The sequence below is a fragment of the Xyrauchen texanus genome, chromosome 2 (genome assembly GCF_025860055.1).
Source record: "Xyrauchen texanus isolate HMW12.3.18 chromosome 2, RBS_HiC_50CHRs, whole genome shotgun sequence".
Classification (NCBI taxonomy): domain Eukaryota; kingdom Metazoa; phylum Chordata; class Actinopteri; order Cypriniformes; family Catostomidae; genus Xyrauchen; species Xyrauchen texanus.
In genome coordinates this window covers 57,275,903-57,301,969 of record NC_068277.1, presented here as the reverse complement: position 1 = coordinate 57,301,969, position 26,067 = coordinate 57,275,903, and the positions used below count along the sequence as shown (strand labels likewise).

The following is a 26,067-nucleotide window of genomic DNA, read 5'->3' as shown; positions in this document are numbered from 1 at the left end:
AATCATTTTTCTTTCCGGTACTGACAGCAGCATAGTCTCTATGGGACTGACAGGAAGAACGAAAGACTCGGACCCGGCCGAACCCGAAGACTCGCGAAAGATGAACTAATCATTTATGACTTCATGTACCTTATGCGATGTTGCGCGCATGTGCGGTCAACACAAAATTAACGAATCACTCTCTGAGACAACTCGGTAGTCCCGAGTCATATTAAAGATTCGTTCAAAATGAACGAATCGTTCATGAACGACACATCACTAATTTGAACAGCAGCTGCAGATTTGGAGCCATGCCGCCGTCTGTGGAGAATGCCTCAAAAACAGTTCAACACCTGAACATCATGGCTGCACCTAAAAAGGATTTTCGCTGTGAAAAAGGCCAATTGCTTGACTGTGTCATGAGTTTATTTGAAGAAACATATTGAGGTAAATTTCGTATTTCTGCTTACTAAATTCGGTGTCTATAACGTAGCCTGTAATTTACTGAGATTATTGGGCTGCTGTGAGAGATTAAATTTATCTAGATGTTTATCAAAAAAAAGAGAAATGTCCTCGATCAAACTTTTGAGTAGTGTTCTATATTTAGCCTATATGAAATAAAAAATATTGACTTTTTATTTCCTAACGTCTGTTGCGGCGCACTGTTTGATTGACAGACGGTTAATGTTTGTACGCTTTACATGCACGTGGACTCCGAGAGCGCGAAATTATCAAATACACTTTATAATTCCGCCAATGCCCGACTTGGTGAGGCATTAATGTAAGCGCAGTCGTTTATGTCTAAAATGAACTTTAAACAGTGGAATAAAAAGCGTATTTGTATCAAAATGTCAAACTTAAAGTGTACATATGTGAATTGAGCAGTGTCTAGTAGGCTATATATCATATAAAGGTTATTAATCAAACTACAATAACAAGGAAACGAGAAAACCACTCACTACGTTTGGCTGAATAACTTGAGGAGCTTTAAAAGTATTAATGTAATAGAATTAAACATTTATATTTTTTAATAATATTTTTTTAAATATTGTTCTTTTTTTAATAATACCGAACCCAGATGTAGAGTGTGTTAATTGGTATAATAAATTACCATAAAAGTAGAGATGATTTATAAATTTGAAAATAATTTATAATAATGCTTGGCCTTTATAAAGATCAACGTTTGTACAGCAATACTTCAGGCAGAATATTCCACCTGTCACAAACTTCATTTTTGTGCATCATGCATGAGAATGAGAACACAACTATTTCTGGGCTTAAGATACAAGAACTAAATCAATGTGCAACATTGTATCTCAAAAGGTGGAAACTGAGTCACTGAGAAAGGGAGGAGAAATAATAGTTAAAAAAAGAATTAAAAATTGATCTGTTTCTCGCCACATCTGTCATATCGCTTCTGAAGACATGGATTAAACCACTGGAGGCACATGGACTAGACTACTTTTATGCTGATTAATGTGATTTTATGAGCTTCAATATTTTAGCACCGATTCACTTTAATTGTATGGACCAAAAGATCTAAAATATTCTTCTAAAAATCTTAATTTGTGTTTGCAGAAGATAGTCATACACATCCAGGATGGCATGAGGGTGAGTAGATGATGAGAGAATTAAAATTTTGGAGGGAATTGTTCCTTTATGAGCGTGATGTAGCCCGTGTACCAACAACTTTTCCCATGCCTGCTCTACCTCTTTTGTGCTGGACATGACGTGCCAAGTGATCCTGCTTATTTAGCATTTTTTTTGCATTCCTTGCATTGTTTAAACTTAAATTTAGACCCTACACAGAAACTGATTTTAATCTAATTGTTCCATACATTATGATTTAAAATGGTGATCAGTGTACTAAAAATAACCTTTTAATGTTTTAATTTCTGTTATCATGTCTCCCTATTCTTTTTTTGGAATCAGATTCATGTAGTGTTTATTATGGATGGGCATTCATCAATAATTTTGTACTAGAATATTTAAGCTAATAAAAAAATGAATATTTGAATATTCTATTATTTAAATGAAAGTAATTAATGAGAAGGTAAAATCATTTTTGTCATAAAGGTTGCATCACCATTAAAAAAAAAAAACAAGCTTCAAATTATATTCATAATAAGCTAATATAATGTCCTGTGTTTTAAAAAAATATATTTAAACAAGCAATGTGTGAAAAAAAAAAAAAAAGAATAAAGCATTTAAGCTCACGCAAATCGAAATAAAAGAAAACGATAATGGAGTAGACTGATGCAGCAAACAAACAGGACGAATGTAACACTTGACATAAAATAGTTATTTTTATATTGTACCTAATTTTTTTGAGGAAAAATAAGCATATCCACGTGCTCTGTAAACTATACTCATTTGTAAACACCAGTTTAAATGATTGAATGCCCCTTACCTCAGCAAGCAAAGGCTTTCTCGGATGCCATGTTTGTTGTTTACAGAAGCATTGCAGGGATTACGTTGCTCTGGGGATGCTGCTTTCTGACAAGCTGCACCTATATGAGAGTAAAGTGTACACCACTTATCCAGTACATTTAAACAGGAGCCCAGCTTTCTCACAGCAAGCCACATTCTCACAATAACCCCCTTTTTTGGTGTCCTGCTGAACGTACTGACGGAACCATTTGCTCAAAAAATGTGATCAACTTGTGTCCACACTCAACAGTGCCACCTAGTGCATTCTGTTAAAACTGCCAGTTTTAGTTTGTGTGTTCAGGATTTAACATGCATCTCACTGTATATTTGGCCAGCAAAGCACAACTTTGCAAAAATCGAATAGTATTTTTACTATTCGAATAATTATTGCATAACGAATATTTGAATATTCGACTACTCGTGCACATCCCTAGTGATTATCATAGATAAGTGATGTTTTTAAAGAAAGTTGGCATAGTGTTCATTATAATGGGGCATAGGTTTTGCAACTCTGTACTCAATACTCACTACTCATGAGTACTTTTAAATGAGCTACTCTTTTACTCTTACTTGAATAGTTTTTGGGACAGCTACTTTTACTCTACTCATACAAAATATTTTGCGAAGTAACAGTACTTCTACTTGAGTAGGATTTTTCAGTACTCTTTCCACCCCTTGCTATCCTCCACAATGACGTGTAGTACATGTTTAGAAGATGACGTAGGGATGGAAATGAGGACACTGGGAACTGGATTCTTCAACTCAAGGTAAATTTTAGTCAACAAACATTGAGGGCTTTTCAGCATGATTCTCTTTAGTTTCAGTACAGTCTCTTTCAGACCAGTAGCTCTCTCACTCACTCGTCGCAAACGTGGTTCCTTTTTATACTTCTCTCCCCAAGCTTACTGCAATTGGAAACCGGTGTTAGTCTTTATCTGGCTCAGGTATATGCACCCATACCACTTTCTCCCAAGATGAACGCTCGACCACGCCCCCACCGCCACAACATAAGAGGCAGTTAGGTGTATTTTTCTTAGAGCAGGAATAAATGCATTTACACAGCAGTAGTAAATGCATAAATAATGTTTTGAGATTAATATTTTAAATGTAAAATTCTTAATATAGAAATATGAAATGAATAAATATGTGAGCATACTCAACCTATGGGGACTTATTCTTCCAATAAGTCAACTTCCCTGGGTAGCTCAGTGAGACACTGACTACCACTCCTGAAGTCACAAGTTCAAATCCAGGGTGTGCTGAGTGACTCCAGCCAGGTCTCCTAAGCAACCAAATTGGCACATTGCTATGGAGGGTAGAGTCAAATGGGGTAACCTGCTTGTGGATGCTATAATGTGTATCGCTCTTGGTTGGGCACGTGGTGAGTTGTGTATGGATGCAGCGGAGAATAGGGTGAAGCCTCCACACACGCAATGTCTCTGCGGTAATGCACTCAACAAACCAGGTGATAAGATTGACAGTTTTAGACGCGTGGCAATTGAGACTCTGAGGCGAGTCACTATGCCACCATTCCAAATTGGGGAGAAAAGGGGGAGGAAATTAAAATAAATATATCCATTTAAAAAAAACGAAGTCAAACTCCCACTTAGACTTTGGAAACGTTTAATGTTACTTGAATAAGTGTTATTTTAGTGCATTTCTATCTGTATATATTGGTTGCTTTGTTTGGAAAATGTTAATTATATTGTTTTGTTTTCGAGATAGAAATAAATGCATTTTGACAGGAAAATAAGAATATGTGGTGTCAAATGACCGCTTTTTCTAAATCTGCGTTTAATCCTGATAATTGTTTTTTGCATTCACAGCCCTAATATTTATTTAGTCTCAGCCATTTAAGTTTAAAACCTAAATGCTTTTGTAGTTGTACAACAGCAATGTTGGAATGCAAAAAATCTTTTTGCTCTCAATCAATACTTTAAACTATTTAGTTAGAGCAAAGCAGATGAGCAGAGAATGTACGTAACCAGATTTGTTCATGACAGTCAACCATTGATGTTGTTTCACAATGGACAGCAGCCGTCTGTGACAAAGCGATTATGGATTTATGTTTAACACCTATCCTGAGTTTTTTGTACATGTAAAAAAAAATATTGTTATTGACACTGTCAAACAGTTTTATGATAAAATACAGTATATTTCAGGACAAATAATTATTTTCAGGACATTAGGTATTCTTATTTTCCATTACTTTAACATGACTGAAAAAGCACACTGCAAAATTCCAGGTTTTCCAGGATGGTTGTGTGGAAATCCTGCTGTCCGAGAGAGCTTTGCACTAAACTCTTGAATGTTGTTACAAGTTTGCCATAGAACTGTTTGTTGCATTTTCACTACCAAGGCATCAAACTTCTGACAAACACTTGTGGCAAATCACAAGCTCATTTGCGTGTAAAAATAATGAGGCAAATTTGCTTGTTTGCTAATTTGTTAGCCAGGACTTTTGTTAGAATTTTAATTTTTACAATCTAACTTTTAATGTTATTGTTTTCACTATAATGCTGTTGTAGACACTGACATTTTCATCTTTTTATTTTACATGCTTATTTGCATTGCATTCAAAAAAGATGAGTATACCAATATTCAAACTCATGACCATAATTTATCTAGTTGTACACATTGTCACCATTGAGTTCTTTACCTATCCTTGCACTCAAACTAGGTGGATATCCATGTTTTTTGACATGTACCCTTGTCTTGTTCTAATGCTTTTGAATGTGCAATAGGTAATCTTGCTTGTATTATATTCATGCATTTATTTAATAAAAAGTGGTTAGACTCTGTGAAATGCTGACTACACACATTCTCTTTTAACATCGTTAAAACACAATGAAACGATGCTGCTGGTGCAAGAGCGGCGATGATGATAAAGTGAAGAACCGAAGTGCAAATTTATTACAAATGTGCAATCCAAAAAAAAAACAACTATAAATATCAACAACAAAACGTGAACTTGACTAGACATAAATTGAATACGCTACACAAACACAATACCTGACAAACGACAATGGAATACACGAGGGCTTAAATACATGAACATGGAGTAAAACAATGACAAATGAACAGACAGAACTGATAACAATATAATAAAACCAAGACACATGAACATGAAGGGGAACACATGACATGAAACAGGAACTACATTTTCAAAATAAAGGACATTAAATAAATTAATGCACACATTAAACATTACTCATGACACCAATTTGTTGTTTTGTTTCATACCGGACTAATGATTGGAAGGTGAAGTTTAAATAAAATATTAGGGAATAATTGTACATAAATAGACTTGTTATTCTGCGCTACAGTCACTGCAAGTTTTACAGACTGCAGCAGAAGTTTTACACTTCTGCTTTGTGAATGCTTGAAATGTGATTTAAGACCTATTCAGTGAAGGATTTGGCATTGTAACGTTTGGCAGGAGGAGGCAGACTAGGAAAGAGGATCTACACACGTTTATTGAACAACAGTGAAAACAAGACAAACAGGAACAAATGAAACATCCAGGGTGGGAAAACCAAAACTAAAACATGAAAACATCAGGGGCACACGAACAGGATTGATACAAGGCAAGACAGGCATGACGACTACTTCCAACATGAGCAAACATCAGAACAACGAGCGACAAGGGAATGGAGGAACAGCGGGGTTTAAGTACACAGACATGATGATGACAAAGCGACAATCAGTTGAGCACAATGACATAGTGATGAGGGCCGGGAATCATGGTGATTGAAGTCTATGACGGCTGACACGAAACACGGGGCAGACAACCAGGGATCGTAACATAACCCCCTCTGAGGAGCGGATTCCAGACGCTCCTAAAAGAGAACAAAAAACGTGGAAGGCGGAGCCATGGAAGGCCCGGGAGGCAGAGCCAAGGGAGGCTCAGGAGGTGGAACCGTAGAAGGCTCTGGAGACGGAGCCGTGGTAGGCGGAGCCGTGGGAGGCTCAGGAGGCGGAGCCGTGGGAGGTGGAGCCGTGGTTGGCGGAGCCATGGGAGGCTCAGGAGGCGGAGCCGTGGTTGGCGAGGCCGTGGAAGGCTCAGGAGGCGGGTCCGAGGGAGGCTCAGGAGGCGGGTCCGAGGGAGGATCGAGAGGCGGAGCCCTGGGAGGTGGAGCCCTGGAAGGCTCGAGAGGCGGAGCCCAGGATGGCTCGGGATGCAGAGCCCTGGGAGGCTCGAGATGCGCTGACTCTGGGACAGTTGAGGCTACAGGCGCTGGCTCTGGGATGGTCGAGGCTACTGGCGCTGGCTCTGGGACGGTCGAGGCTTCAGGCGCTGGCTCACTGGCGTTCGAGGCGACAGGCACTGGCTCACTGGCGTTCGAGGCTGACAGGAACTGGCTCAATGGCGTTTGAGGCTTTGGGCACTGGCTCACTGATGTTCGGGGCTGCAGGCATTGGCTTGTTGGCCGTGGTATGCGTGAGCTCTGGTTTGTTGGACATAGAGGGCAGAGCCACGGGAGGTTCTGGGGACGGAGCCGTGGAAGCCGGAGGCTGGAGAGCAGAAGCCTTCCCTCTTCTCCTTCTCCTCTGGGCGGAGGAGGCTGACAACGCTGGGTTGCTGACCGTGGTAGGCGTGGACTCAGGCTCGTTGACCGTGGCTGGCGTGGGCTCAGGCTCGCTGACCGTGGCTGGCGTGGGCTCTGGCTCGCTGACCGTGGCAGGCGTTGGCTCTGGCTCGCTGACCGTGGCAGGTGTGAACTGGGGAGCGGAAGCCTTTTCTCTCCTCCTCCTCCTCTGGGCGGACGAGACTGGCAGCGCTGGCTCGTTGACCAAGGCAGGCGTGGGGGCTGGCTCGCTGGCAGGCGGGGCAGGTGTGAAGGGAGGAGCCATGGACGAATGAAGGGTCACCACTGTGGGAGGAAAGGCAGGGTCCTCCTTGACGATGCCCACAGTGAACGGCGAGCCGCAGGCCAGCAGAGTCTCCTCCACAAATTCACGGAGCGTCCAGCCGTGCGTCGCCGGTGGCAACCGCTCCTTGAGCGAACTGTTCAGGTTGGCCCAGAAGAAAACCACCAGGGAGGAGTCTGGGAAGTCTGTGTCACTCGCTAGCTCTAGAAAGTCACGGATGTGGTCCTCCACCGGACGGTTCTCTTGCATCAGGTTAAGCAGACGACAGTTGGCTCGTAACACCGCTAGATCCATTTTACGGTCGTTCGTTCTGTAACGTTTGGCAGGAGGAGGCAGACGAGGAGTGAGGATCTACACGCAGATTTATTGAACAACAGTGAAAACAAGACAAACAGGAACAAATGAAACATCCAAGGTGGGAAAACAAAAACTAAAACATGAAAACATCAGGGGCACACGAACAGGATGGATACAAGGCAAGACAGGCACGACGCCTACTTCCAACATGAGCAAACATCAGAACAACGAACGACAAGGGAATGGAGGGTTTAAGTACACAGACATGATGATGACAAAACGACAATCAGGTGAGCACAAAGACACAGTGATGAGGGCCGGGAATCATGGTGATTGAAGTCTGTGACGGCCACACAAGAAACACGGGCAGACAACCAGGGATCGTAACAGGCATACTGATAACTTCCAGGTACAGTAAATGAGTAGTTTGGAGTGATTCATTAAATGAACTGTCAAATAAGACTAATTTGTTTGTGAATTGTACTCAACTAGTCTTTGTTTTTTTTAATTCAGCAGTAAACACAACACAAATTTTTGCCATTATTTCACAGTACACACCATCTCAGCACATTCAATCAAATTGGTACTTTAATTCACCAAAGTAACATTCAACTAATCACAAAGTACAGTCAGGACATTACTTATGTAAAAAATAGTTCCATCACTATTTGAAAAAAAAAACAAATATTTCATCAATCCAACACCATAACCTTGAGAAATTATGCTAAATTGTTAATTTGGTACTTGGAAAATCACTTGCCATTATATCAGACACAGTTGAAAACTATTTGGTTAACGTTGCTGAACATTGTCTTTGTGTTTGGTTTTGCGTTGCCACAGTATGCAATATAATGGCATATCTTAAGGTCAATATTAGGTCAAAAATGAAAAATATTTATAAAAAAAATAAATGAAACTTGACAGTCAATATTTGTTTTGATGAATTAAGGCTATGCAATGCTTACAATTGCCAAAAAACTGAAGATTTCATACAAAAGGTGTTCACTGCAGTCTTCAAAGACAAAGGACATCTAGCAAGGATAGAAAAGAGTTGTGAAAGGCCCAGATACAATTAAACTAGAGGATAAGTACATCAGAGTCTCTAGTTTGAGAAATAAATGCCTCAAATGCCCTCAGCTGACCGTTTCATTGAATTCTACTCACTCAACACCAGTTTAATCTACAACAGTAAAGAGAAGACTCAGGGGTTCAGGTCTAATGGGGAGAATTGCAATGAAAAAGACACTTTTGAAACACAAAAACATAAAGAAAACAGAGTGGGCAAAGAAACACAAACAATGGACAACAGATTGGAATACAGTGTTATGGATCTTAACCCCATTGAGCTTTTGTGGGATAAGCTAGACCAGGGTTCGGGAACCTATGGCTTGCGAGCCACAAGTGGCTCACCAGTTCCCTCACCATTCACCAACACATGATCATTTAAAACTTTAAAAAAGTGTGGGTGCGATTGCAAAGCTTGAAGTCAATGACAGTTTTGGTTTCCTTTCTCCCGAATTTTACCGGCTGCTTCTGGTGAACAGGGTTTGAAATGAACACCCGCCAAATTCGGATTTTTCATGCAGAGTATTTTGCTGATGTACCAGCCACTGTGGAAGGTGACTTGAAAGACTTGTCGGAGAGATATATAACAAGAAATTAGACACAAAGATGCACGTTTGATGAAACATGATTATATTTTGAAGAACAGACGAAAGAAAAGCAGCCGATGCGCATCTGATTTGATGTGTGTGCGTAGTGAGCTCTGAGTGCAATGAAAGCGCTTCTCCAACACACGAACATTCATAGAGTTCTGGGACTCATTTCCCAATAACGAATGATCTTAGCTGTTAAGAGCATTTTCTACGAGTGATTCGTTATTTTTTATGTGCAACCAGGGTGTGATTTAGCACCCCCAAAATACGACGAGACTCAATCCAGTTCGTGAGCTCCTCTCCAAATACAATTCATGCACGAGTCATTTTGCTCATCTACCTGCAAAAGGTTGGTGACCCATAAGATGTCTCGGAGTGACACATGACAAGAAATTATGGCGTGTTTGAAGAAACACACTTTATTATATTTTTAAGAACAGACCATAGAAAAGCCGTCAGTACTGCGTGTCTGATTCACTGTTCAGAGGCATGCAACGGGACCCTTGCAACCATGTCTCGTGAAACAAGCACATGTAAAGAGTTATTACTCCTTTTTCTGTTTCATTCAACTGAAAACTGTTTGCAAGAATAATGTAGTCTATGAGAATACTGCACATGATCTCAGATCATCTAGTGAGGTTCTGTGAGTTTAGTTCGCTCTTACACATTGTGAATGAAACTCTGCAGGATCATTATACAGGTATCTTTGTATGAAATAAACAAAGACGAAAGTGATTTTAATCACTTAAGGTAATACAAGACATGTTCACATTGAACCTAAAATTGAGTTCTATTTTTTTTCTTTAGGCAGCATAAATATGACCAAAACAGAATTTTAACACATTCAATAAGAACACACATTTGGCAGGATTTTTGGAACACAATAATTTTTTAGGCTTTTTTATTATGATGATTATTATAATCATCTTTACATTTATAATTGTCTTTAGTTCTTAAGTTGTATGCTAGTAATTTCCACTTGTTGCTGCATACTGATACTTAGCGTGTTGACAAATGGAGGCTTTGGAGATGGTAAATATTTGGATTTGGGAAGGTGGTTATATATACAATTTTTTATCACTTCGTTATTTGTATTGCTTTTTCGTTTCAAGTGCAATTTGAAATTAATTTTGTTCAAGTTTTTCATGTTTCAATAAATGAATTAAATTTTTAAAGCAAAATCAATAAAGCAAAAATATTCACCAAACTTGGGGATTGACCATATAATCGTATATTGATATTTTAAATGTGATTATCATTAAAATGTTTTTTACAAATCACCCAGCCTAAAAGTAAAGTAACATTTTTCATGAAGTAAAATTAAGAAATTTTATGGAAACCTGCACAAACACGTGTACTCAATTCCATACTGCATCATGTTACCTATTCATATTTGCATATTTGTTTGTTTTTCAGTAGTTTATGGGCAATATAAAAATTGTATTTGAATGAAAAACCTAGTAAAATAGTACTGGATTATGGATCTTTCAAAAAATGCATCAACAAAAAATTGGCTCCTTAGTGAAAAAAGTTTCCTGGCCCCTGAGCTAGAGTGTAAGGTGCATGAGAAGTGCCTGACAAGACAGCCACATCTATTGCAAGTGCTTCAGGAAGCGTGGGGTAGGGGTGGGTATTGGCAAGGAATTCACAATACGATACGCATCATGATACATGGATCAAGATACGATTACATCACGATACATATTGCGATATTGCACAGTTCACTGAAAATGTAAAAACAGAGCTGAAATACAAGTTACTGTGAACGACCTGGGTAGTCTTAATACACCACAATGATAAATTAAATACAACTGATAGTGTTGGAGTGGTCTCCTCTGACATGACAAGTGTAGCTACCGTCATGGGCTTCATAGCAGTGACAACTTCTATGTCTGACTCACTAAGGGGTGCAGATCTCCTTCTCTGTCTTCCTCACCTCAGCTGAGAGGAGGGTAGCATGGATGGCTGGATGCTGTTGTAAGAGTCGTTGCACCATGTCATGAGCACTATTCCATCTGGTAACGATGTGTTGAGGCAGATTTAGCAGCTTTTGTTTTTCATGCAGTACACAGCTGGCTGTGGGGCTGTGTCTGAAAAAGCTGGTTATTCTTCTCACTCTTCCCAGCAATCGGGCGACTGGTTTTAGCTGCAGTGCGCGCTGTGAAGCCAAATTCAAGGTATGCGCAAAATATTTAAAATGTAGCAAACCAGCTAGCTGCGCTGGTCATGCTTGATACGTTGTCTGTAACTATAGTGGGGTCCTTGCTTTTTATATCCCATTCCTCTAATGCTCCTTTCAACAGCTTGGTGATGTTACAGTAGGGCTCTCATGCATTGCCCCCGTCTGTAAAACATGAGAAATCAGTTCCCAGTCCTCATTGATGTGGTGCGCCTTGATCGTAACATAAGATACAGTGGCTCTCGATGTCCAGCCATCGCACGTCACACTCTTTCTGCTGAGCCAAGAGATTATATAAATCATGACAAATGAAATGCACCAATGTTATTTTTAGAGCTCGAGCTGAGGTAGATGGAAATTTGTTAGTGGTGTTATCCAGTGTAGTCTGCCTGTGGTTGATGGGTTTCGGAAGCTGCTATAACGTTATTTCTGCTTGGCATCTGACAAGGTGCACTCGCAAGTTGGTTGTGTTACCTGAATATTTTACAGCAGCATGACAAAGCTTGCATATTGCATTGGTTTTATCCAAGTCCATGCTCCCAGGTTTGTTTTTAAAACCGAAGTGCACCCAAACATCAGCTTTATTTCGAAGGGGCTGCTGTAATTTTGTCAGCTGTGTCTGCCATGCTGCTTCCAGCTTTTCACTCTACCGAAAATATCACTCTGCAATTCTGGGCAGCTAGCCATACTGTGACATCTACAGGAACGGAGCTTTTAGTTCACACCATGTTTTAAAAAATGGAAATCGATGTAGTATATTGCGAAAATAAATATCGCAATATATTGCCGTATCAATTTTTTAGCACAGCCCTAGCGTGGGGTGAAATGTCACCTGAGTATCTTTACAAACTGACAGCTAGGGGAGGAGGGGCTCCCAACCAACCACTCCCCTCGTGGTCGGTGGCCATTCCTCCGCTTCCAGGCAGCCGTGCTCCTCCGTCCTCCGGCAGATGGCCGTGGCTGCTCCTTTGGGATGGATGGTAGCGACGAGAACTCCACTACGGTGCATCCCTCCTCCTTCCCGGATTTCTGCACCATGTAAAGGGATTAATGGAAAGGAGGAGGCGAGAACCGGCTTGACAATATAAACAATGTTTTAATTTGAAACTTAAACCAAAAGACAAACACACAAAGGTGTCTGACAGCTGTCCATAAATCTCTCCATCTCTTGCACTGAAGTTTCTAGTCTGCCTTATCCCTCTCTGAGGCTTGATAAGCCTGATTAGGGGCCGGTTGTGCGGAGTCCAGACCTGGCCCCGCCCTCCGCCCTGCCACACACACACATATATATATATATATATATATATATATATATATATATATATATATATACATATACTCGCACAGTAGTGGCCAAAATTATTAGCACATTTGGTAAATAAGCGCAAAGAAGGCTGTGAAAAAACAATCTGCATTGTTTAGCCTTTTGATCTTTCATTCAAAAAATTTACAAAAATCTAACCTTTACTTGAAGTAAAACAATTGAAACAAGAAATATGTAATTATTAAATGAATATTTCTCCCCAAAATGCATTGGACATAATTATTGGCCCCCTTTTATTCAATACTTTTTGCAAGCTCCCTTTGCCAATATAACAGTTCTGATTCTTCTCTTATAATGCCTAATGAGTTTGGAGAACACCTGGCAAGGGATTTGGGACCATTATTTCATACAGAATCTCTACAGATCCTTTAAATTCAGAGGTCTATGTTGGTGGACTCCTCTTCAGTTCACCCCACAAATTTTCTATGGGGTTGGCAGAACCTTGATTTTGTGGTCAGTGAAACATTTTTGTGTTAATTTTGATAAGCTTTCTAGCAGAGGCAGTCAGGCTTTGATTTTTTATCTTAGAGTCCATAATGCCATGTATCCGAACAAGATGTCTAGGACCACTAGCAGAAAAATTGCCCCACAACATTCAAGATGCAGCACCACATTTAACTATGGACATTGGGTACTTCCTCTCTGTGTGCGGCAAAGCCATCTCTGGTGACCCATCAAAAAACAATTTATTTTGTTTCATCTAACCATAGAACCCGGTCGGATTTAAAGCTCCAGTAGTGTCTGGAAAACTGAAGACGCTTGGGCTTGTTGTTGGATGAGAGCTGAGGCTTTTTTTCTTCAAACCCTCCCAAACAACTTGTGGTGATGTAGATGATTTACGATTTTTTAGACTTTCTGACCCCAAGACCCAACTAATTTCTGCAAACCTCCAGCTGTGATGCTTGGAGATTATTTGGCCACTTGAACCAACCTGCCTCACTGTGCGTGGAGTCAATATAGACACACATCCTTTTCTAGGCTATTTCTTAACATCTCCAGTTGATAGGGACTTCTTAATTATTGCCCTGATGGTGGAAATGGGTATTTTCAATGCTTTGGCTATTTTCTTATATCACTTCCCTTTTTGTGAAGCTGAATTACCTTTTGCTGCACATCTAATCTACTGTGATTGATGATTATGGGAATTTGGCCTGTGTGTTATGTCATAGTTATACCCCTGTGAAACAGGTCATGGCTGGATAATAAATGGAGTGGAGGTGGACATTTTAAAGGCAGACTAACAGGTCTTTGAGGGTCAGAATTCTAGCTGATAGACAGGTGTTCAAATACTTATTTGCAGCTGTCTCATACAAATAAATAGTTAAAAAAATCATACATTGTGATTTTTGGATTTTTTTTTTTAGATTATGTCTCTCACAGTGGACATGCACCTACGATGACAATTTCAGACCCCTCCATGATTTCTAAGTGGGAGAACTTGCAAAATAGCAGGGTGTTCAAATACTTATTTTACTCACTGTATATATATATATATATATATTAGTAGTGGCTAATGCTGGAAATGACTATATGACTATATGTTTCCAGAACTATATATATATATATATATATATATATATATATATATATATATATATATATATATATATATATATATACATACAGCTCTGGAAACAAATGTAAGAGACCACTGCAAATGTTTCTCTGGATTTACTATTTATATGTAAGTGGTTGAGTTTGTTTTATTCTATAAATTACTGACATCATTTCTTCCAAATTAAAATATAGTCATTTCCAGCATTTATTTGCAGAAAATTACACTGATCAAAATAACAAAATAGATGCCATTTTTTCAAAGAAAACAATCCTCAGAGTTGGGGAATATTGTCAAAGCAGAAGGAAGGATAACCTTGTACGTGGCTTGATTCATGCATCCTTCACAAAGACGAATCACCCCAATTCCAGTCTTGCTGAAGCACCCCCAGATCATCACCAATCCTTCACCTGGCCATCTAATGGTTAGACAGAGACCTGTAGAGGCCTTCAAGTCACAGTGTCAAGCACCCACTGTGACATTTGGTGGAGGATCTGTGATGATCTATTAAACAGCGATGCAGGAAACACTGAGTAGTTCGTTCTGGGTAGGAATTTCCTACTGACAATATGTGCTAACCATTTTTTCACACATTTATTCTTGTACTACATTCTAAAAAATATTTCCTGCTAAAATGTTGCAATGTTAGCTTATCCTGAGAAAGAAGCACATTTCATCCCGAGTGTGAAGGTTTGATTTTCTGAAAGCAATTCCACAAAAACATTGTGCCATTGCACACAATACTTCTTAGAAGTGACATGTTTAAAAAAAAATTCTCAATTTTAAATACTTTTCCCTATATTATTTTAACATGTAGAGACACAGATAACCAAATCATCCATTGGTTTATTCCCCTGAAAAGGGGAAACACTGTGGCTCTTGGGTTTTTGGAAATCCATTTGGTGATGGTGCAGAAATTACTCACTTCACTGTTAAATTTGTAATTTTGTTTCAGACAAAAGCCTCTCAGTGTTGTGTACTGACCTCAAACCTTAAGATAAATATTTTTAAACTTTTTTTTTTTGCTCTTTTGGATACTCTAAGAACAATGTAAGATTTCAACTTTAAGACAAATAGGGTAAGGTTAAGACCTGTATTTTATAGAACTAAAAGAAAATCCTACTACAAATTCTATACTACAAAATAAACAGACATATACATAATGCGCATGCACAATTAAAACCCTTACCTCCCAGAGAAAGAGGACGTTTTTGCATGCAGTCTTGTAAGTGGAAAGAAAGCATTAGCCAAGGTCATTAATGTAGTGAAAAAAATGTCTTTAGATCAGCTCTGGTGAGACTTTTTTTCTTTATGTCATCACTTCCTTTTTCACTTGAGAAACAAAACCAATTGCCTCAGACAGGAAAGAGCAATGAACATTTACAAATACATTGTAATGCATACAGTAAATGCTGTTACATTGGTAAATATGTTGAATGTTTTCTTCACAGCCTCCCTCCCCTTTCTGTCTCTATTTTAATATTTCCATGTACCCCTGCCTTAATATTTCTCTCTTAGTCCTTTTCATTTGATTTAGATTGGGAAGTTTTATCCTGTGACTATTACTGATCGCAAGCATGTACCAAATTGATTTCCAAATTGCCCACATCCATAACACTGAACTTGACCTTTAAAGAGGCCCTATTATGTGTTCTGTGTCTCGTTTGGAAGGCTGCATGCTAGGTAGGATGCGTCCTTTGAAGGCTGCAGTATACCGAGTGTCCTCCTTTAAACAAGCCTCATTTAAACGAGATGGCCTTTGTAGGACAAATGGAAATGGAACGTAACACGGTGGCTATGACAGTGCACCACTCTTTAACAAGTGGGAGCTCTTTGAGTGAGAAGGGAAAAAAGTCCCTTTGGAAGGTAATGTATGAGGTACATTTTAGGAGAGTTATAATGATATAAAGAGAAAAGAAAATAGATTTTACAGGTTTACATTTAGTCTAGTACTTAATTTAAATTATACATATTATATACTCTACACACATTTACTGAGGGACTTCAAACTCCTTGAGTTTGAACATCATATTTACGGGCAAACTGGCATTTTTTTTTTGGACATTTCCGATTAAGCAAAGTATTCTGGGTTATGAGTGCCCACGAAGGATACACCTCATGCATCCTCCAAATTCCCATGAAAGAAGATCACATTCGAAGGCTGCATTCGAAGTGTCCTACTCGCTTTTCTGAAACGAGACCGCCTCGATGACGTATGTGGCCGACAAATGCGACCTCCGGAGGACGCATCCTTCCAAACAAGACACAGCCATTGTGTTGAAATAGTTTTGCTAATCAGCTGCGGGCCAACTTTTACCTACAATTGTCTAGAATTATACAGATTGTCGTTCTTACTATCATGAATAGTGATCACGTGTGGAGATGGATTTATTTTTATAAACAGTCATTTTATATCAGCCAGAGTAGTGCTCGGCTAACTTGCTCACTAACTCTCTAATACACCTGGTATTGTCCAACCAAGAGTGTTCTCTGTTCATATCCCTGATGACAAAAGTTCGACTACACTCATTCCAGTGAAAGTTGGATAACTTAGATGCACAACTTGTTTTTTACTTGAAGCTTTGTTAGGTTCACAATAATTAACAGTGTACTTGTAAGAAAGCTACAAAATTCAAACTTACCACTGTGAAATGTCCTGCTCAAGTCGTGCTTGTGAAGGGGGTTTAGGTTGAACATCTTGTTCTTCCAAACTTTCATTATCGGACTTGGGCTAGAGCTTGTAATATGCAACTGCCACTGTTACCATAGTTGCTTACCTTACTTACCTTAGTGTTTCCAGCTGCTCAGGAAGCCCAAAACTCAGTTATGGTTAGGGGCGTTGCATTTCCTACACACGCTATAGGCGGTTGACCAATCACAACAGATTAGGCCAGCTGACCAATCAGAGCAGACTGGGATTTTCAGAAAGCGGGGCTTTAAAGAGGCAGGAGGTAAATCAGAGCATTTTTTGAACATTAAAGCATGTAAACCTATTCTAGTAAACCCCCAAAATAAAATCATAAATCTGTCATATAGCATAATATGGGCTCTTTAACTGTTCTTACAGACTGTAGTATTTAGGGTTTGAAATTAACACCTGCCACCAGCCAAATGTGGGTGCTTCACCTATGCCAACCTATAAAACGTCTCAAGGACTTTTCACACCAAAGCGAATAAGAGACGCAAATCACTGACGAATGGCCCTTTCCCATAGAAAGCTAAGTGAATGTTCAACATTAGCACATTCACGCCTTTACAATAGGTGGTGCTAATGACAAGCAATTTTATCCCAGTATGGTAGGTGGCTCAACACAACTTTGAGCTGGTCCACCCTCTGTCCATCACTGGGTGAGAAGAAATGTAAAACTATTTTGAAAACTATCTGACAAGTTTGCTAAACAAACAAGAAAATAAAATGATTCTCTAGTGAGCAGATCAAAAACATAAAACTTATCTCTCTAGCAGCGATGACAAGTGTGTTGTTCTGCTCAACGATAAAGAAAATTTTTGAGACACTTCACAAACTATTTCAATTCACCTGCTGGACAAGTTTACTGACAGTATTATGACACTGTCTGAGGGATGATTAGAAAGAATCGAGAGTAAAAAATAATATTAATGGTTAAAACATGTTATAGTTTGAAACAACACAAATTATATGCAACTGCCACGCATACTGTGTATACTTGTGTTAAGTACATTTGTTTAAAATCACTGCATAATGCACACTCATAATGATGGTTAAAACAAATGTTTGACTGTAACTTACTGCCATGTACTGTACATCTACTTGAGTTATATTTGCTCAAAACCCTGCATGTTACTAATTAAACATGATGACATTTAAACGCTCCAAGAATGAAAGAAATAAAACACAGATCTCACCCAACATAACTCATGTCCAGTCTGACCCATTATTAGATACTTTATTATTGCTAATGACTATTAAAAATAGCACAGCAATAATGTTTTTGTTTTTGATATTCAAAGGCACACAAAGTGCACTCCAAGTAAATAGTATTAATATATGACAAAGAAAAACACTTAAGATCAGTAAAGTTGTTTATTAAAAAAGTGATAGAGGGAAAGATGGCGTGATATGTATTATATTAGAGATATAAGAGAACTCACGTAAGATTAAATGCAAAGGCCAAACAATTTAGCGTTATGGAATAAATTATGAAGACAATCAACATAAGATCAGATACATTTTAAAGGAGTTAAATTAACATTTAATGTTGTTGGTCAAAAAAGTGTTCTTTGCTTTAGCACTACCATTTGCTCTGGTTCTGGTAAGAGCAATGGCTTCTGACCTGTGACCTACAGCTTATATGTTGTCAATGCTGGCGAAGAAAAAAAATCGGCGCACTGAAAAAAAGAAAAAAAGTTTGCTCCAGGTGAGAATGGCTTGTTAGGGATCAATTGTTTCAATTAAAAATGTTGATCACAATGAGAAATTGCACTGAACATTCCTGTTTGGTGTGTGTAAGGAATTTTAGGAGTGCCCCTTAAATATCAATTCAGGTCTGCAATCGCTGTTATTTATCCAGATCCTCATGAGGGGAGAAATTATATGACACACATACACCAGAGTATATCATACCATTCCCCACGTTTATTGTTCAACACATCATTAGATATTGTTCAGCAAAGTAACACTTCCACTAGACTAACCAATAAAATCATTCTTTACTTTATCTGGACATGACATTCTGTACATATTTGATATGAGATACATGAGGCTTAGGACAGAGAGTACAGACACAAGAAGTGCATTTCTAAGAATGGCAGTTTGTCGACACACCCTGATATGAAAAAGGAATCAGCTTGCAACACATCAACTGTTCTGCAGAACAGGAAGAACACAGTTGTACTGACTTAAGAAGTTGTTGAGAGGCCATATTATATTACATTGCCCAATCCTGAGAGTATCACGTAGCCCTCTCAATAACTTAAGCAGTAGGTATACGCACATAGTGAAGCATGTCAATATTATACCTGTTTATCATTGTATTTAATTTTTGCATCAGCAATTGTAGCAAACATGTTGTTGTATTCAATGGCACAGGGATGACATAAGAAATCGATCCTGGTGATCGAGAGCACACTATACATTGTTTACCACCAGCAGTGTAGTTCATCCACAACCACCATACATTATTTCTAGGGATTGGAATTACTCTTGTGACTGTTTGCTGTTGTGATGGCACTGGGCGGATGGGAGTAGACACGACCACCTGCCACAAAATGAGCTTCAATAAGAATGTTTTCATGTTGACTGTTTCGGGTCCCTCCTCAGGTCCTCCTAAGTCACAGATTCCCGGTTAGGCACTGGCGCTACGTGTTCAGCTTATCCAGTGCTATCACCATTCACCCTTGAACCAGTCAGGCCCTCCTCAGTTACAGCTTTCACATGGCTTGCGTGGATCCACTGCAGTTGAAGGTTAGTCAGCACTCCCGTTCTGGTCACTGCCAGCACTGTAGTCGGGCCCAGATACTTTGGTTCACCTAACATCTTTGGTTTCAGACACTTCACCAGAACCTGTTGATTGGGAACAAATGGATGAGTGGGCTTTCTTATGGGCATAGGTAGAGAAAGAAAGACATCACCATTTATGCCATTTAATGTTTTAATCAGGGAATTCATATATTCCTCAATCACCACCTCCGTGTCACCTGTGGAGAGGGCGTGGTTGAACGGAATCGTGCATTTTAAACAAGGTGGGGTTGTCTGGAGAGGTTACGGGTAATTTGGGAGTCATCTGGCACTTGACGGGAATGGCATTAATTCCCACAGAGTTTAGAGTGCGTCCCGTAATTGAGCCCTCATAGCAATGAGCTGTTAATGAGCTTTTTGATGCGCCAGAGTCTAGCAGAAATGTATATGGTTCATGATCACGTCATTTGATTTTTCATGCATTTATAATCCCACTGTGGATCGACAAACCCACCTTTAACCATTTACTTGGCCTTACTCATAAAATGATCGCTGAATGAGCCATCTCTGGGATATGGATCGAGTTGTGTTGTTCCTTCCGAACAGCTGGCCTGATTACTTATGGACGGTTCAGTGTTATATCCTTGATTATTACGAAACATTCATTGCTTTGTTGTTTCATTAGGTAACGGGCGACTTATTTCTTGTCCCATAATGTCACCACAGTATGAGTACTTTTATACGTAAAATAGGTTAGTAAAATTTTTATCCGGACGGAGAATAGGACGGCAGACCAACAAATATGCTTTATACCTAGAGAAATTTAACTTTGAGATTTTAATTATCCTTCCTATTTATCTTTCAAAATAGGGTTCCCTTGACTATAGTCGCATTTTGAGGTATAAAGCCTCCTTATTTGTCTTTCAAAATAAGGATCCCGACTATAGTCAAACCTGAGATTAAGATACTCCTCCTTATTTATTTTTCAAAATAAGGTTCCCTCAACTACAGTCACTTTTGAAGTATATAACCTCCTTATTTGTCTTTCAAAATAAGGATCCTGCAACTGTAGTCGTAACTGTCAAATTCTCTATTAAATTTTGCGTGTAATATTTTAACAGACAGCGATTCTCAAAATTAATAATTTTGTCCTACCTGTCTGGAAATGGAGTGTTCAAAGGCCTTCAGAATGGCCTTAGACAAGTTGCTCAGAGACAATGGCACACAATAATGTGTAAATGTCTTGAAGAACAGATGAAATAGCAAAAGCTGGTGTAGGGTGCTACTGGTTGTTTAGATAAATTTTACTATCAGAAATTATTATAATCAATAATTATCAATTACTAATTAAATTAAATCCTCGTGGCACTACTCTTTGACAAGAGAAAAATTATAGTAAGTGACTGATCGAGTCTCATAAAATCTACCCTGATGGTTGAGTATTTTGATTAATAAATCAAAATAATCAAAAAGGGAAGAAACTTGTCAAATTATTGCCGTACGAATCCAACAGTAATCTGATTACAGTTGTGTTCTAACAACAACAAAATAACAATACACTGAATAGGGGAGTTCTTGACGTGGCAGAGGCTGGCTTCAACACAATATTCAAACAAATAACTAGGAGGAGTACTTATTATAATATAACCAGATTTATTATAATCAAACAGCAAATGAACACCGCCAATACTATATGAATATAACACAAAAACATAACATAACTAAATAGTGGAGCTACCCAGATAGCAATGAGTCGGCGGGCCGCTGGCGGTGCTCCGGAGGCAGTAGAAGTGGCAGAATGGTGATATCGCAAACACGTTTGACGGCGCACCGCCGGCTGCTGCCACTTTTTAAAAGTGGCAGCAGCCTTCCTACCGCCTTCGTTCCGCGGCCGGCCCGCTGGCCTTCCGCCGTTCCGCCGCCGTTATATCGAAGGCGGACCTTCCGCGGGGCGTCGGAGGCAAAAGCTATTTTCGAGCGATCTGCCGCGCTTATTGTGTATATATATATATATATATATATATATATATATATATATATATTTTTTTTTTAATATATATTTATAGCATGCAGTTTATCTAGAATAATGATTGATCAAACCAGACAAATTTCCATTTGGCGTTTTAATTCCAGATTTCAAAGTACAGAAACTGTCATTGAAACAAGATGTCAGATCACTGAAATATAAATAACAGAAAAATACAAACACGCATATATACACACACACACACACACACACACACACACACACACACACACACAAAGAACATGTAGGTTTCCAATTAAATTTTGGTAAAAAAAAACAACACTTATGTAAAAAACACTATTGTAACACTTACAATAATTGTTAATAATATAAAGAGGTCAGCTCTGGGATGAAAAGAATTACCAGTAAACATAAGCAATGAGGATATTTGGTACCAAAGAAAGTGCAGGATACCAAATAATTTGAGGTATAACATCATATTTACAAGTCATTTCTAACAATAGGATAAGTGGTAATAATTTAGAGTAAAGCTCTGGAGTAGAATATACCATTATAACTGCAATGCTGACCTGTGGCACAAGGATTTACAAGCTATATTTAACAATAGAATAACAGTTAAGCATTGTGACGGAATGAAGTAGAATATTTGGTACCAGGTAATGTGCAATATCAAGTATCAGAGGTATGAAATAGTATTCCCAAGCTATTTTTAATAGAATAACAGTTAAGCACACTGATGGAATGAAAGTAGAATTTTTGGTACTAGTTAATGTGCAATATCAAGTATCAGAGGTATGAAATAGTATTCCCAAGCTATTTTTAATAGAATAACAGTTAAGCACACTGATGGAATGAAAGTAGAATTTTTGGTACTAGTTAATGTGCAATATCAAATATCAGGCATGAAATAGGATTTACGAACTATAATTGAATCGTTAAGCACTGACGGATTGAAATAAGCCAAAGTCACGGTAAGTAGAATATTTGATACCAGATAATGTGCAGATATCAAGTATTAGATTTAAAAAATAGAATAGTTACGCACTGTAACAATGAAATAAGCAGCAATTTGTATATGAAATAATTGAGATCTTTGGTATCAAAGAATGTGCAGGATAACAGGTATAATATACATTTTGACATTCAACTTACACTTGACAACAAGTGGGAACAAATACAATTAACAGCAGAAAATCTGGCTGTAGAGAACACAACCAATCAGAATGTTTGGAGTGGTTGGGGTCTGCGTGGCGTAGTGGGCTAAGAATCACCGGTTTTCCCCGACCTCCAGAATGAGGCAGTGCAAATTGGCATATCTTCAGTGATTCCTTGTGCGCCTGTATAAAAGGACAAACCATCCCATATTCATCCAAGGAGCTGCCCTCAAGGCAGGGTCACGAGAGAGAGAGAGAAAAATAAGAGCAATTTCCACAGTGGACAGTGTGGATTGGGTGAGTGTAGTCTGACACTTTTAGCAGGCTTTTTTTAGGGGTCTTGATGTTACTGACTGCAGGATAAAGAAAGTGTTGCAGTTGTCAGTGACGCTGGGGTGTCAGTAGTCAGCCTAGGTTTAAGGGGTCGGCTGTGAGGCGCCTTTTTCCACCTTCATGTTCAGATGCGCTTTTCAGGTAACGCGTAACGTTAACCTGGATCGCCTCATCAGTGGCATCCTGGATTGCCGGGTTCTTCCGGATGGCTCCTGTAGAAAATAAAGATCTGTCATTCCATTTGAATGGCATAAGGTCATACACATCTACTTAAATATAAAAAAAATATCCAACTTACTTTGAACAATGGTCTTCAGGAACATGTCTCTAAAACATGCTTTATCCCCTACACCAGACCAGGTTGTATCGATGGAAAGGTGATTAGAGAAGATACTCTGAAGCATTCACCACACGGTTGTCTTTAGGTCTCTCCCGCATTTGATTGCCAAAAACCGAAGCTGAAAATACAAAAAAAGTGTTACAAATTACATTTCTCTGAAGCTTCTCATAAATTTAAAATGTGACAGGCTGTGGATTCAGGCTGTAGAATATGCAGTGTACAATCTTAATTTTACTTTTTAGATTACCCTATGGCGTTATAAAAGAAATCAGCACACTTGCAAATCGTTGCTGGAGCTCTTTATCCTGCCTCAAACTGTTGTCAAGCAACGCCAAATCTTCCTGGGTGTCTAGGGGGAGTAACAGATCCCCTGGCAGGGATAACTCTCCAACAGACACATTGGCACTGAAATGTTGCAGCATAGTGTCCATTTTGTTGTCCATGCTACGCACAACATTGCCAAACTCTCCAAGACGTTGCAGCATTAGGGTCTGATCTGCACCTACTGGGGTTCCCAGAATAAAAGAATAAAGTAGTCAGTCCTGGTCCTTCAAATACTAAACTATGACATTTATATCTAGGTCTACTACATGTACAGGTGGCCCCAGTGGGAATCAAACCAACAACCACAGGTGTTTGCAAGTTGTACCTGATTGCCCAGTGCGAGCAAACGTCTTCAACGTTGTCCCAACTTGCTTCACCTGTTCTATAAGTGAGCCGCTCTCACCTGGGAAGTAACAATATATTGATTAGCAATACACTAAATATAATAGTAATATAATATAACCACAATTATCATACCAGTAACTTTCCCTGTAATTTATATCCACAGTATGTTATGCATGGCATACAAGTTCATAATGAAGGACCCTTATGAGAACATCAATTAAATTTCTTTTTTTTTCTTTGAAGCAGAATATTCGTTTGTAAAAGGGGAGGAAAAAGAAAATAATGAAATATTGGTATACAGATTTTGGTTGATATATCATACTGTACAGTGAAATATGCTATTGTTATATCCCTACTCACCTGAAGGACGGATAGATCAGGCAAATCTCCAGTCAGGCCTTTGTAGAGTGTGCTCCTTTGTAGAACATAAAACTTTCATGAGTGGGAAGTTGCATATCCACAGGTATTTTAATTCAAACATGCAACATATTGTAATAAATCTACAATATTCAGCCTTTACCTTACACCCTTGGTTGTTGCTCTACACTTTTATTATATTAAAAACTTATTTCTATAGCTTGCTCACTGTATAATCATTATAGCCTAATACTTATAACACAAGATTGCATCTTAAACGAATGACTGAGTTGAAAACTTGAATAAGAACGCATTTTACCCAGAGGGGACCAGCTAGGGAAACTTACCTGCCTACAATAACTGTTTTCATTTGAGTTACATTAAACATGAATAACCTTAGCCGAGTCACCAGTAACATTGGGAACACCGGGTTATAATAAGTAAATATAGCTGCAAGCAGCAATGCGGATTCCTCCTCAAAATGGCAAGTCATTTAAAATTGATCAGTAGAGGGTTGGGGTTAAACCCTCTCAATGGATGAATCCAAAAAACAAGTATTTCTGTCTGAATCTTAAACTAAACATTTTCAGTGTACAGGAAAATCCATCATACCGGACCTTATGGATCCTTGAGGCTTTTTTGTTCCCAATGAGAAATGAGGCATGTACACCAAGTTTCAGAAGAATTGGTTAAATGGCGTGGAAATGGTATCACTTTGAAAATATTTGTTTGGGGCGTGGCCTGTATCGCCACCTGTGGGCAAATGTGGGCCGTTCTTGGTTTGTGGGTTCCTGTTGGCCTGTAGTATTAATGTACAAAATTAGAAAATATTTGACCAGAAAATGGGACTTTTGGGAATTACCTGTAGCGCCCCCTAGGGGCGAATGTTGGCCATTCTTGGTTTGTGGGTTCCTGTCTGCATGTAGTATCAATGTACCAAATTAGAACATTTTTGACCAGAAAATGGGAATTTCGGCGTGGCCTGTAGCGCCCCCTAGGGGTGAATGTTGGCCATTCTTGGTTTGAGGGTTCCTGTTGACCTGTAGTATCAATGTACCAAATTAGAAATTCTTTTACCAGAAAATGGGAATTTCGGCGTGGACTCTAGGGGCAAATGTTGGCCATTCTTGGTTTGAGGGTTCCTGTTGGCCTGTAGTATCAATGTACCAAATTAGAACTTTTTGACCAGAAAATGGGAATTTTGGCTTGGCCTGTAGCGCCCCCTAAGGGCGAATGTTGGCCATTCTTGGTTTGTGGGTTTCTGCTGGCCAGTAGTATCAATGTACCAAATTATAACATTTTTTATCAGAAAACAAAACATTTGGGAGTGGCCTGTAGCACCCCTAAGGGCGAATGTTGGCCATACTTGGTTTGTGGGTTCCTGTTGGCCTGTAGTATCAATGTACCAAATTAGAAAAATTTTGACCAGAAAATGGGAATTTTGGCTTGGCCTGTAATGCCCCCTAGTGGCGAATGTTGGTCATTCTTGATTTGTGGGT

At 39.0% G+C, this 26,067-nt stretch overlaps 1 protein-coding gene and 1 long non-coding RNA gene across 3 annotated transcripts in view; both read right to left on the bottom strand.

Annotated features, from left to right (window-relative positions):
* The window catches only part of ltb4r (leukotriene B4 receptor), a 42,201-nt gene extending 26,616 nt beyond the window's left edge, over window positions 1–15,585 (bottom strand). The window contains exons 1-2 of one of the 2 annotated variants that reach the window (XM_052139574.1): window positions 15,481–15,556; window positions 2,390–2,489 (exon numbers count right to left, since the gene is read on the bottom strand). Coding sequence is in view for 1 of the 2 variants with exons in the window: in XM_052139567.1 (XP_051995527.1) it covers window positions 15,481–15,535 (55 nt within the window). In the remaining variant the exon portion in view is untranslated. Of the gene's footprint in view, window positions 1–2,389; window positions 2,490–15,480 lie in introns of both variants that reach the window. The other variant, XM_052139567.1, reaches the window with a different exon arrangement.
* An 8,242-nt stretch (window positions 15,586–23,827) lies between these two features.
* On the bottom strand, window positions 23,828–24,793 carry LOC127619010 (uncharacterized). The gene is made up of 3 exons (XR_007967517.1): window positions 24,572–24,793; window positions 24,192–24,269; window positions 23,828–24,047 (listed from the first exon to the last, which is right to left on the bottom strand). It is a non-coding gene; the product is annotated as an uncharacterized LOC127619010 (long non-coding RNA).
* Window positions 24,794–26,067: the final 1,274 nt, after the last annotated feature.